General features: G+C 41.0%; 1 protein-coding gene across 1 annotated transcript in view; it reads right to left on the reverse strand.

The window, feature by feature from the left end:
* Positions 1-212: 212 nt before the first annotated feature.
* The window catches only part of LOC148366530 (erlin-2-like), a 36809-nt gene continuing 24556 nt past the window's right edge, over positions 213-12465 (reverse strand). The window contains exons 9-12 of the mRNA XM_088336990.1: positions 12214-12305; positions 9534-9623; positions 7502-7581; positions 213-4787 (exon numbers count right to left, since the gene is read on the reverse strand). Coding sequence (XP_088193116.1) covers positions 4614-4787; positions 7502-7581; positions 9534-9623; positions 12214-12305 — 436 coding nt within the window. The 3' untranslated portion in view covers positions 213-4613. The remainder of the gene's footprint in view (positions 4788-7501; positions 7582-9533; positions 9624-12213; positions 12306-12465) is intronic.

Here is a 12465-nt window from a genome sequence, read left to right on the forward strand (position 1 = left end):
ATAGACAGAACACACGTTGGTTGGTTTTCCTGTGGTGTGTCTCGGGCAAGTACAGCCTGGTGGCGCCCATTCTCTCTCCGGACCGACGAATGTTTCCACTCGTCTTTCAATAGTGCAGAGTTTGGCACATTGCCGCGAAAGGTTCCCGGTTCAAGACCGGGCGGAAACATACGTCAGTCCGGAATAAAGATCGATATCTATCTATCTAAACAGATGCTGATGTATAAAAAGTCACGGAGACTTTCATTTTTACATGATTTCTTTTCAATTGTGCTAGAATATAAAGACAAAACCTATAAACCGTCTATTTCATTCGGAAAGAGGGAAATTATAACTTAAGGGGCTGTCGTAAATTCCTAATCCCAAAGGTGAGAACCACCAGGAAAAGGACGTGTGTGTCTGTGTGCGGAGTCAAACTTTGGAACAATTTACAAGACGAGATCAAACAATGTCCAATTATTCACTTGTTCAAATTTAAATACAAAAAACATTCCGGGCAGAATACAGAGATGAAGAAAATGGTTAACTTTGTTGTTATTGTTCCTACTGTTATATCAAAACAGTTATTATTAATATCATTACAATTGTTGTTATATAATTAGTGTATTTAATAGGGAAGATGAAGGGGTTAGGGAATATAATCATTTGCTTCTTACCACCCCTTTTATGTAACATTATTTTGTTGTCGAGTTATTGTTTTTGTTGTTTTTTTATTTTAATGTTCAAATAAAGTTTTCATTCATTCATTCGTTCATTTCCAAGACTTCTAAATACAACGTTAATAAAAATGACAATCCCCCAGTTAAATATTTGATGAAACGTTGCCCTGATTCAAATTAGAAATACATGATACAAATATTCACAATAAAACACAAACCCACACACAAAACATTCCATTTGAAAATGTGAATGTTTTAGTTATAGAATGTTTTCTTTTGTTAGCAGATAAAATTCTTATATGTGTCACATAATGCAAATATGAGACCGGGCTTGAAAAAAATCCTTCTCACCTATAGCACGGATAAAACAAAACGATCCCAGTCGCATAGAAAACCAAACAGGTTACCATAGAATGCTACATGCAGCCGCTACAACCTAAAATGATCGACGAGAAATAAGATCCCAAACCGTCCCAGCATGAAAACAATTGACCTATGGCTAAGCCCCGCCTTTAAACCCAACGAGCCAATCCGAGCGCAAAGCAGACGACATACACTCGGACAAGCTCCGCTGGCATGTCCATTCTATTGCATTTATCAGTTTTTTTGTCTTTAGTCTAACGTTGTGCATGGGGTACATGCAAATCTAATACGAGGTATACTGAGGCTGGGCAATGGGGGATATTTTCTACCCGATTTGACCGCGTGTCCGTTTTGGATATAGCTCTGCGTCGACCACGGCACCGACTCAATGTGGGTGAAGCGGAAAGAAAATGCAGAAGCAAGACATTTGAAGCTAAGACAAGAAAATCACTCCTAGATTAGCTAACTTGCACTGGCTCCCAGTCCGCTTAAGACTTTAAAGGTTCTCTTACTAGCCTACAAATGTGTGCATGGACTTACCCCCTCTTTTCTCTTAAAATTTGATTTCCCTCTTTGTTCCGGCACAGAGACTCCACTCGGTAAATGCCGGCCTACTTGTGACTCCCAGAGCCAAGAAGAAATCCGCAGGTTCGAATGAGTCAACGTCTGCATCGACTAAGATTGGAAGCTGCGTCGTTGCCTTGATGGACATTTGGGACAATTTTACATTTGGCCTGTGTTTTTTTGTATTTTTACCCAAAATGTATTGCAGCCTGGTCATCCTGGAAGTTGCATGAGCACTTGTGAGGCCATTTTTCAAGGTTTCTTTTTTCCTCATGTTGCGGTTTTGAGTTGTTCCTTGGTCCTATGTCTGTTTTAGATCAGGGAATGGTGTCATTGTGGCCTGTGCAGTCCTTTGGGACATTAAGTCACGAAGGGCGTTTTCGATTAAGACCTTCTCGACGATGAAATCCGGAATAGAAGCCACCGACGCAGAGTTCGAGCCCTTTCGGTGAGACGAAATGTGATCTTTGGGACCCAAGTGCGCGTCAATAAAAGCATCCGTTGCCTCCTGCCAAATGTCTCCTACTGCGACACTCGCCTTAGTCATGCTCTCCTTACACATTCTTCAATCTTTGTGTCCCAGTGAATAAAGGGAGCGAGGCTTAGCCATAGGTGAAAAGTAAACCGCAAAATGATTTGGCTTGACGTTTTTAGCGTAAAACCAGTTTGATTGATCTCTTTTACTTGGAGACCAAAATAAGACAAAACGAGCAGTGCTGTCAATACTTTTCGAAGAGTGTGCAGGGGCCGTGAGGAAGTCGACGGAGCTAGCGTCATAAAAACTAAAGTATTGGACCCGATTCTCTGGATTGACAACACGTCCTGCTTAACTGGATCCGGATTGAATATACTCCTTCTTCATCACATTGTCATGGAATCAGAACTACAAAATAGGGATCGGAGTTTGCAGAGTATTGCGGAGCTGCACTAGCTTTCTTCTTGCTTGCTGAGAAAACTAGGAGCACTTAGTGAGTATATTGTAAATAGAGCTTTTCCCTTTCACCTGAACTCCATGAGACCCTTTAAGGCAGGGCTGTCCATGCAGTCTTATTTGCAGTTTCAGATCTTGGGGAAAAAATACTTCAGTTTCCACTTGTCCTGGAGGCGGCGGCCCTCGCAGTCAACTTTCCTTTTTTATTACAGTTGCCAAGTCCGAAATGGGGTGGGCTAAAATTTTCACAGAAAGCCGAGGGCAAGGTGGCCAAAAGGCTACAGTCATCATGTCGTCAAAAAAAGTGATCACGGGCCATAACTGGCTCCCGGGCCGGACTTTGGACACTTCTGCTTTAAGGTGACCTCCAACTGTTTTGTCGTTGTCATTTAAAAAAAAAAAAAAGTATCTCCAAAATCCATTTTTTTTCCGGATAATGAAAAAACAGGACTACTCCCCAACAAAAATAATTTGAGAAACTGTGATCTCTCCGTCATCCTGGTTGATGGGGACCAGAACCCCCTGTGATAAACGAAAATCTGCTAAGTTACCCCTCACGCACACTTTTAAACATGAAATAATGGATCGCAGCCGGACAGGTGCTCTTCATTTGTTCGTTGTTTAGGCGCAGAGAATGTAAAAAACACAAATGCCACACACAACACAAATTTGCTCTCTAGGACCCTGCTCCCAGCAATAACCGACTTGGGGGCAATGGAACGTGGCCAAAACAGTGCAGTTCATTTTAGGCGAGCCACAACGGCACGCTTACCCGACATACAAAACAGCATGCTTATGCTGCATGAACCGAAAAAAAGGGATCTCCTGGCCCCTACTCGCAGCAATAATCAATCAGGATATTTGGTCGCGGCCGCACGGGTGCTATTCATTTTAGGTGTAAAGAACGGAAAAAAGAGCTGCCTCAAATGACACAAATTTGCTCTTTGGGGCCCTGCAATAGCAAAAGTCAACTGGGGTGAGACAATAGCTTGAAGCTTTAACTGGTATATAGTGAAATTTGATCAAAATATGAAAAACAAAACATTGTATTTTACACATTTTTCCAATGGCCAATTGCAAAAATGGCCGTTTGGAGACGACCAGTTTACAGCTAATTACAACTGCAACTGTGTATTTTATTTTGGCCAATTTTGGGAGACATTTTGAAGGAGTTGTAAATGTTTGGCCTCTCTTTACAGAAGTCAATCCATGATTGTGTACTCTTGCGCGTAATAACGGTGTATAAAAATAAATCGCGAGACGTGACGCGCACTTTGATTTTGGGGTTCTAATTTGAATACACACTGTAAATGTGGACATATTTACCACGGAAATATCATTGGCTAACATTTGAATCGGTTACTACTGACTGAAGATATTCAGAGCCAAAGGAAGCCTTCTCCCCTTTATCAAACAAGCTTTTTTGACTAATACGGGCTGATGACCGTGAAAAAAGCCTGCTATTGGCTGAGAGTGGTGTCAATCAAAAGGTCAGAGGCTGACTACCATATTGGGAATAATTGTATGAGTGTTTTTTCTAAAGGGGAGTTTTGGACTACTGCAAGGAATGTCCAACAATGCAGACATGCTTTTAGGTGCTTTTTTTTCTTAATCTTTCGGCATCATCTTGTGTTTTGGAGTCAATATCTTACACGGTTGGATTCACCGGACGGTCTCGGGTGGAATGACTCCATTTTCGCAGAATATCAACTTATCAGCTGACTTCCTTGGGGACTTTAGGTGAGCTATCACTGCTTTATGGTTATGGGGTTTCTGAGTATATCTTGAAATGGTCATCATATCTTGAATCCCAAGCTTTTCAATGAAATGCGGCACGACGGATTTCAGTGACTGGTGACATCGGACGGACATGTATTTGCTACTGCGTTAAGGGGTGAATGAACCATGAGGGGATGATTTCAATCTCTAAAAGACAAAAACCCAATTCAGGAGATATGCTTTTTTCAGGTGATGGAGACAATCTTCTCTTTTATAAGAGCTTCTGTGATGTGGTCCTGGAGAATCTTTGGACTGGAGTGTGAAAGTGCCCAACAGAGTATGAAAGTCCACCTCCGGCTTTCGAGCTAGCCACCGCGCTAGTCCGTGTTGGCCGTCTGCTCTGCCAGAAAATCCACAGCCGCGGAAGTCTTGAGCGAGGCTCCGGCGGAGTCCACGAACATCTGCGGTATTTCGTTGCCAAAATAGATTTTACTGTTGGCGGCGATGGACTTGTACTTGATCAGCTGCAGATATTCCGGCGTTAGTTTCATCTGCAAGAGCGGAAACAAAAAGGAGGCGTCATCGTCGGGATTGGAGACAGAAATAAGGCTGGGTTCACACTGCGGGAACAGACGCGATCCGTTACGGTCCGTCCGAACGGCGCCTACTGGATTCTTTCACGACAGAGCCGGACCGCCTTCATATGTGGTCCTCGATCCGCTTCATACCTGAACTTTTTGACTGCCGTGTGAAAGCTTGAGATGCATTCATGCCACCAAAAACATCAGCGGCAAAATTCTGGCTTTATTTCCTGGTCAAGTTCGCCTAAAGTCCCAATCCAAAACGTACCCAAAGTCAATTAATCTCTGTTCTTGTACCGTTTGGAAAACATGGACGATTTTAGTCTCTTTTGAAAGGTAACACTCTCCAGTTTTGTCCCGATCATCTAAGTTAGAACATACAGAAATATTTTGAAACTCATGCCTGCAAACGAGTGAAGCATGGGCATCTTACATGGAAACAGCTGGGGCAATAGCATAAAGCCAAACCTAGCCCAAGGTCCCTATCTAAAAGACTAAACATTGTAGTTAACACATTTTTCTAAAGGTATGTCACAGGGTTTCCAAAAGTGGCCATTTGGAGGCGACTTCTTTACTAGGCAAAAACGCTTTGCAAAATTGTATTTTACTTAGAACAATTTTTAGTCATTGTGATAGTGTTGTAACTGTTTGACTTCTGTTTCCAGAAGTCAATCCATGATTATGCACACTTGCGGGTGATAATCGCACGTTAAAATGGATCCCAAATCACATGACGCACCTTTACTTTCAGCTAACCAATGTGTAAATCTTTATTTGAATTAGTTACTATTGGCTAAAGATATTTAGAGCTAAAGGAGATGATCACTGTTTTATCAAACAGGCCCTTACAGGCTAATGCGGGCCTGCGATTGACCTAGAATGATGTTAATGAAAAGGAAAAAGGCTAAGTCTGTTTATATGTAACAGAAGTTATGTGGCAAGACAAACAGATTACAACAAGAAACATCCAATGATACAGATATGCTTTTAGGCAGATTTTTTTTTTTTAATCTGTGGGCATGATGGTGTGTTTTGGAGTCAATATTTGACAAGATCTAGTTTTCAGGTATCTGTCTTCGGACTGTTCGAGATGTTTCTATGGGAAGTACAATTTGAAACGGTCATCATATCTTGAATTTGAAGCGTGGCATGATTCATCTCAGGTGACATGGTACGGACACGTATTTGTTTATCAACAGTTCGCCGTGTCGTCTTAACGTTAAGGGTTCGAACACCGCAGGGGGAACCGGCGCCGTTTTTGCTTGCAAGCACAATCATTCTGTCCGAATTAGCTCGTGAAATAATTTCGCAGTTTCAAGCCCTGATTTTTAGCGCAGGATAGCTTTTCGAGTGTCCAGAGCTTAGTGGGCCTAAAAGTCGCATCAAGTGGCAAACGTGAACAATCGCAGAAAAACAAGGTTAAAATCTGCAGGATGGACCAAGCCCAAGTGTATTTTGGGGCTCTTTTCTCCCAACTTTGCTACGTAACCTATTAGAATAGAATGTACTTTTATTGTCATTCTTTGTAACCGTGCACACAGAAGGAAATGTCGATACACCCGACCCGTACAGTTAAACTGTAGCGAGCCGATGCAGCCGCAGCCAAACGGGGCGCCGCCATTTTAGACCCAAGTGCTGTGTTGGGAGTCATTAGGTGACCATTAGGTGATATTGTGCAGAAGTCTGGGGCAATCAGTACAAAAGTTGACTACAGCCCCTTATCTTCTCTGTTCTGATCTTCTTGGGTTTTTGACCTCACTGTGAATGTGTGAAACTGGAGTGTCATGCCCAATTTTGTTGTCACAATATGTTAACCCATTTTGTAACAATGACAATAAAGGTATATTCTATTCTATTCTATTCACGTGCAATTAGAACTATACACAGGGTAGGATATCAGGATCATACTCATATTTAATTCCTGCAGTCCAAATGATTGAAATTGGATGATTTAGTCCAATTTTTCACTTTACAACTGCTATTTGAGGTCAACAAAAACATAGTGCCAGGAAACATCCCAAAATTATTCATTCGGAAAGAGGGAAGTTATAATTTAAGGGGCTGTCGTGAATTCCTAATCCCAAATGTGAGAACCACCAGGAAAAGGATGTGTGTGTCTGTGTGCGGAGTCAAACTTTGGAAGAATTTACAAGACGAGATCAAACAATGTCCGACTATTCACGTGTTCAAATTTAAATACAAAAAAACATTTCTGGCGGAATACAGAGATGAAGAAAATGGGTGATACGGGAGATTGGGAATAGTGCGTCTAGAACTCTGGTTAACTTTATTGTTATTGTTGCTATTATATCATAACTGTTATTAATGCTATTGTTGTTCTTATCATTGGTGTCACAATGATATTTAGTGAGTAGTAGCATTATAACATTAATAAATGGGTACAACGATGATGAGTGTTTAAAATATGAGACAATTGTCATTATTATAATGATTGATATCAGACCTATGTATTTTGTGTATCCTTGAGATTGTGTTGTATTTAGACACAAAAGAGGAGCTATCTATAGAATGTAATTGATAGGGAAGATGAAGGGGTAGGGAAAATAAGCGTCTGCTTCTGACTCCCCCTTTTATGTTAACATGATTTTGTTGTCGAGTTATTGTGTTTGTCCTGTTTTTATTTTAATGTTCGAAATCAAGTTTTCATCCATTCGTTCGTTCACCTTATTGGCTTCCGCGGCTCTCAGCGCCAAGTAGAACTCAGCGTCGGCTTTGGTTTTCTGCCGTGCCAAGAAGGCCTGGTCTAGGAAGCACAGCAGAAAGACAATCAGACCTCATATTGATGGCGAGCAAGAGGCAAAACCAACTATCGTTAAAAGTGGCGTGCATCGTTTGAGGCTTCCTTAAAAAGTTAAAAGTGAAATGTTCTCCATTAAGTGTTAACAATGCCCAACTGAGTTCAAAGAGCCCTTATGCTTTTTTTTTTGGCCCATCCGCTTTTAATTAGGCCTGTTTGGGGCGGAACAAACCCCCAAAATGTTAAAAAAAGACGAGTATTTTTGAGCGCGTCTAAGGAATGCACGCAAATCAGGGATTCCTCTGCCGCCACCTGCAGACTCAAGTCATGATTGCGGCCTCAGGTTTTCAAATCCTGCACGCCGCCTTTAAATGGATCAAAAACAAAGCTTATGGGAAATTGCGAAAGGGGATCCAGCCGACCAACAAATGTTCAAATAGAAAAAAAAAATGAAAGAGTTGAAGCTTCTCAAAATCGGGCAGCACGGCGGCACAGTTCTGAGGTCCATAGATCGAACCTCCTGTGTGGAGTTTACATGTTCTCCCCGTGCTTGCGTGGGTTTCCCCCGGGCACCCCGGTTTCCTCCCACATTCCAAAAACATCTATGTCAGGTAAATTGTTTAATTGGTCCAAATTGTCCCTAGGTGTGAATGAGCGAGCGAATTGTCTGTCCCTGTGTCCCCTGCCCGAAGATAACTGGGATGGGCTCCAGCACCCCCGCAACCCTACTGAGGATAAGCGGTGCAGATAATGGATGGATGGAAGTTTCTCCAAATGATAATTAGCCATGATATTAGCTTGAGACTCCATACAACTCGCATGGAATCCAAATTAGCAGCGAGCGCTAAAGCGATGAGCAAATGCAGACATTTATTCGACCAAAAACCTTTCATAGAATGTAAAGTTAATTTTGCCCTATTTGAGTTATTATGGAGATATATAGAAATTTGGGGAACAATAGAGTCACTTGATCACCTGCATAAGAAAGCTATTAAGATTGTAGATCACGCTGGGTAGAGAGGTGGGTAGTAACTTTTTACTTGAGTAGATTTGTGAAGAAGAAAAGTGTACTCTTTCTGATACATTAGGCTATATCGAAGCCGTTACTTAAATTCCCTCCACGCAAGTAGGCGCCTCCCCCCCTTTGCAAAGGCACATGATTTATTTATTTTGTTTCTTTGATTTAAATTTGACAAGTGATCCAAAAAAACCCACCAGATGGCGCTTGTGAGTAGAGTTAGGAGAGTGTTTTTCATTTTTTTTGGAACTGTATTGCCGACAGTCGCTCATTAAGAACGTTTTCATTTCACATCTATTCGTCTAGATACTGATTTATGTATTTTTGATGGGGCCATTTTATTGAATGATTTGTGTATTTAAGGAACTTACTTTAAACAATTTATTCTATTCTCTTCAAGTGTTACGTTTTGAAACGGGGTTGGCCTCGGGTTAGGTGTAGGGCTAAGGTTAGGTACTAGGGTTTGTGCTCCATTTTAGGGTTCTAAACTGAATGTAGGATTCCAAAATGTCTTTAGAGCTCGGATTATGGTTTGAAACAGGGTTTATGGGTTTCGGGTTAAGCGTGGAAATGGGGTTAGGAGCTTGGCTGCAAGTTAGGGTTTTAAACAGATTTGAACAGGTTTGGGCTAGAATTAGGGTTTGAACCAAGGGTTTGGACTCCCGTTTTTGATTGGTGCTGGTTTTTTTCTATGGAGTAATCAGATATTTTATTTCTTCTCAGTCATCATTAGGTGAAATGTGTGTATTCATGATGATTTCGTCATGTCTTTTGAAATTTCGAAATGTGTCAAGCACATTGTAAAGAGCTGTTGAAAGCGATGCTACAATGGTTTCCAGACGCAGAGCACAAATTAGTCAGTGTGCTTTTTGCGAGGGCGTCCGTCCTGCCGGGACTCGCCAAAATATGACAAAATGCGATGATCTTTTTGGACACGTACCTTCAATCTCAGAGATCTTTTTCTCCGTTTCCTTTTCCATGACTTTTTGTCCAAACTTGATTTGCGCCACTTGGGCCACTTTTTCCGCCTCTGAAAAACAAACCACCGGATTTGGTCTTTTCTGACACGTCTCGGATCCGCCAAAACCAGTTTCTGGAATGTTTGGCCGCTTTAAAATGGGAATTTCTCAGTAGAGGGGTGTTTTGCTCCGATGGCTTATCTGATGATTGGAGCACAAATTTTCGATTGAATCGACCCTCCCTCCAATGACATCCACTGTTTGAGTTAGAATTGAATGATTAATATTGGATTTGGTGTTTTACATGAAACGCTAATACAGTGGAACCTGGGTTTTCGAACGCCTCTCAGTTCGAACAAATCGGAGTCCGAGCAAAAATGTTGAGAAATTCTTGCTTCGCTGTTCGGTCAAAAAATCGGAGTTCGAACGCCGGTAATGCGTGAGTGCGTACGCTAGGGTGCCATGCTGAGCGGCGTACGGGTGTTTTTGCCCCTTTTTATGCCTCCGAAGAAAGTCAGTGCGAGAAGCAAAGTTGCTACAGGTGAAAAAAGAAAAGTAGTGCGTACAACTATTGCATTTAAGAAAGAAATAATAGCAAAATATGAAGGAGGTGTGCGAGTGTCTGATCTTCTCCCCACCGTCCACCTGCTCTTTCTGCTTACCACCACAAAGTTAAGAAATCCTATTCATATTTCTTTTCTTTATCCTTTATTTTTTATTTTTACACGTTCATGTTAGCGTCATCTTTCGTACGGAAGATTACGATAACGCGGACGTACGATTAGCCTGGGTTAGCTTGATGTTTACGTTGAACATTCAAGGTAAACATTCAGGGTGTTGGAACGGAGCCCAACATTGAGGGTGTTGGAACGGAGCCCCCTTTCCAATGAACCGCTCACCATATGTTGTGGAGACCCTGGTGCAAAAATGACTTGTAAACGACCTGATTTTTTAAATTTCACACGTTCATGTTAGCGTCGTCTTTCGTACGGAAGATTACGATAACGCGAACGTGCGATTAGCCTGGGTTAGCTTCCTGTTTACGTTAAACATTCATGGTAAACATTCAGGGTGTTGGAACGGATTAAAACGATTGACATTATTTCTAATGGGAAAAATGATTTCGGTGATCGAACACATCGGTTTTCGAACAGGGTTCTGGAACGGATTATGGTCGAGAACCGAGCTTCCACTGTATATAAATAAATACACTTAACTGAGGCTAGGCACAGGCACCAGATCTTTTACACAAAACCAGAATTTCAGATTTATGTTATTCATTGATTTAAGAGCCGTTATTGTTACGAACTTTTAATCACGGGATGTTTTGTCAACTTATTAGAAATAATGTTTTGTTGAAAATAGCTTAAAACGTCAATACATATCAACCAGTGGGTATTTTAGCAAAAATATACCTATTCATGTCGATGATACCATTTTACAACAGCAAGAATTTGGTTTTTGGGGCCTTACTTACAAAAATCTTGAACAAGGGTGTCAATTTTTTGGAATTGGGGCCGAATTGGGTCGACATTTTGAAAAGGGGGCACGAAGGGACATTGGCTACAAGACCGGCACCAAAACAACAACAAATGTGTATTATTAGTACCGGTACTTTTCCTACCCCTGATCTCGGATATAAGGGTCATTCCTGTTATTCGGTGCCATTTGAGTGCCAGTGACATCAAATATTTTGTGCAAAAATGGACTTATACCTATTTTCAAAATAAAGTGATGTGCGTATGCAGGATAAATTAGTTTTAAATACATGACTGATTGTAGTACAAGTACACTAAAATGTCCCAAGTCATGTTTGATTGACTTCTGTTACAAATATAAATAAGATGATCGAATAAATTTAAATTTTCCATTACTTCTGTATTGCCTTCATGATATTCCTTGCATGTCAATTTCATTTTTTTGTGCATTTTTCCTTTTTTTTTTTATCTTTAGTATGCGCTCTGTCCTAGTGTAAAATGTCCTCCACGTTTCTCTGATAAAGTTCATTTCATTGGCTAACCGATGTGTCAATCATCATTAGATAGATAGATAGAGATAGATAGATAGATACTTTGTTCATCCCCGAAGGGAAATTCACATTTCCAGCAGCATCCCTGAGCTGAGAACAATCGAGAACAATTTGAATCATGTACAAACAAACAAACAATTGAATCATGTACAAACAAACAAACAAACAAAATATTCATGTTTCAATAAGTGGAGTGTTAATAAAATGGGGGGAAAATAATTTCTGATACTGTCAGTCACTACTGGTTTAAGAGTTGAGGATGTTAAAAAAGTTCGCCATATTCGAAGTCATCTTAGTGGTCTGTTAATTTTTAAAAAGGAATTATGGGGCGAAATGAAGGGATTGCAGCAAGGAACGTCAAACAATGCACAAATGCTTTTAGGCAGATTTTTTTTTTTTTTTTTTTTTTTAATCTGTTGGCACTATCGTGTGTTTTGGATTTCCCGGATTTCGTGAATATAACCAAACCATGTTTGGAGAGAATCGCGTCATCGGGCTTCATACTTTTCGGCTATCTTGTTTCTGACTGATGGAGACTTTTCTGTGACGGGTACATTCTAAAATGCCTATCATTTAGCGTGAAATCATTTGAAATCACACGATACGTGTCCTTTAATTCAGTTGCTCCTTACCGATGACAGCTTTAATCCTTTCCGTTTCCGCCTCTTTCTCTACAACCTTCTGCGTCTGCTGGGAGATCAGCAGCTTGGTCTTCTCGCTCTCCCTGAGGGGGGAAAAAAAAACCAACGGACTTCAAAAGCCAGACAACATTGCTCTTTTATTTATAAAGCTTTCATCCACTTGCAACATCCTCATGAAATGAGAATCTTACTCATGAGAATCTTGATGTTAAATGGGCTGGGACCAGAACGTTTCCTGGTGTC

Source organism: Urocampus carinirostris, chromosome 5 (assembly GCF_059441175.1).
Source record: "Urocampus carinirostris isolate Australia breed hairy pipefish chromosome 5, RoL_Ucar_1.0, whole genome shotgun sequence".
NCBI lineage: Eukaryota > Metazoa > Chordata > Actinopteri > Syngnathiformes > Syngnathidae > Urocampus > Urocampus carinirostris.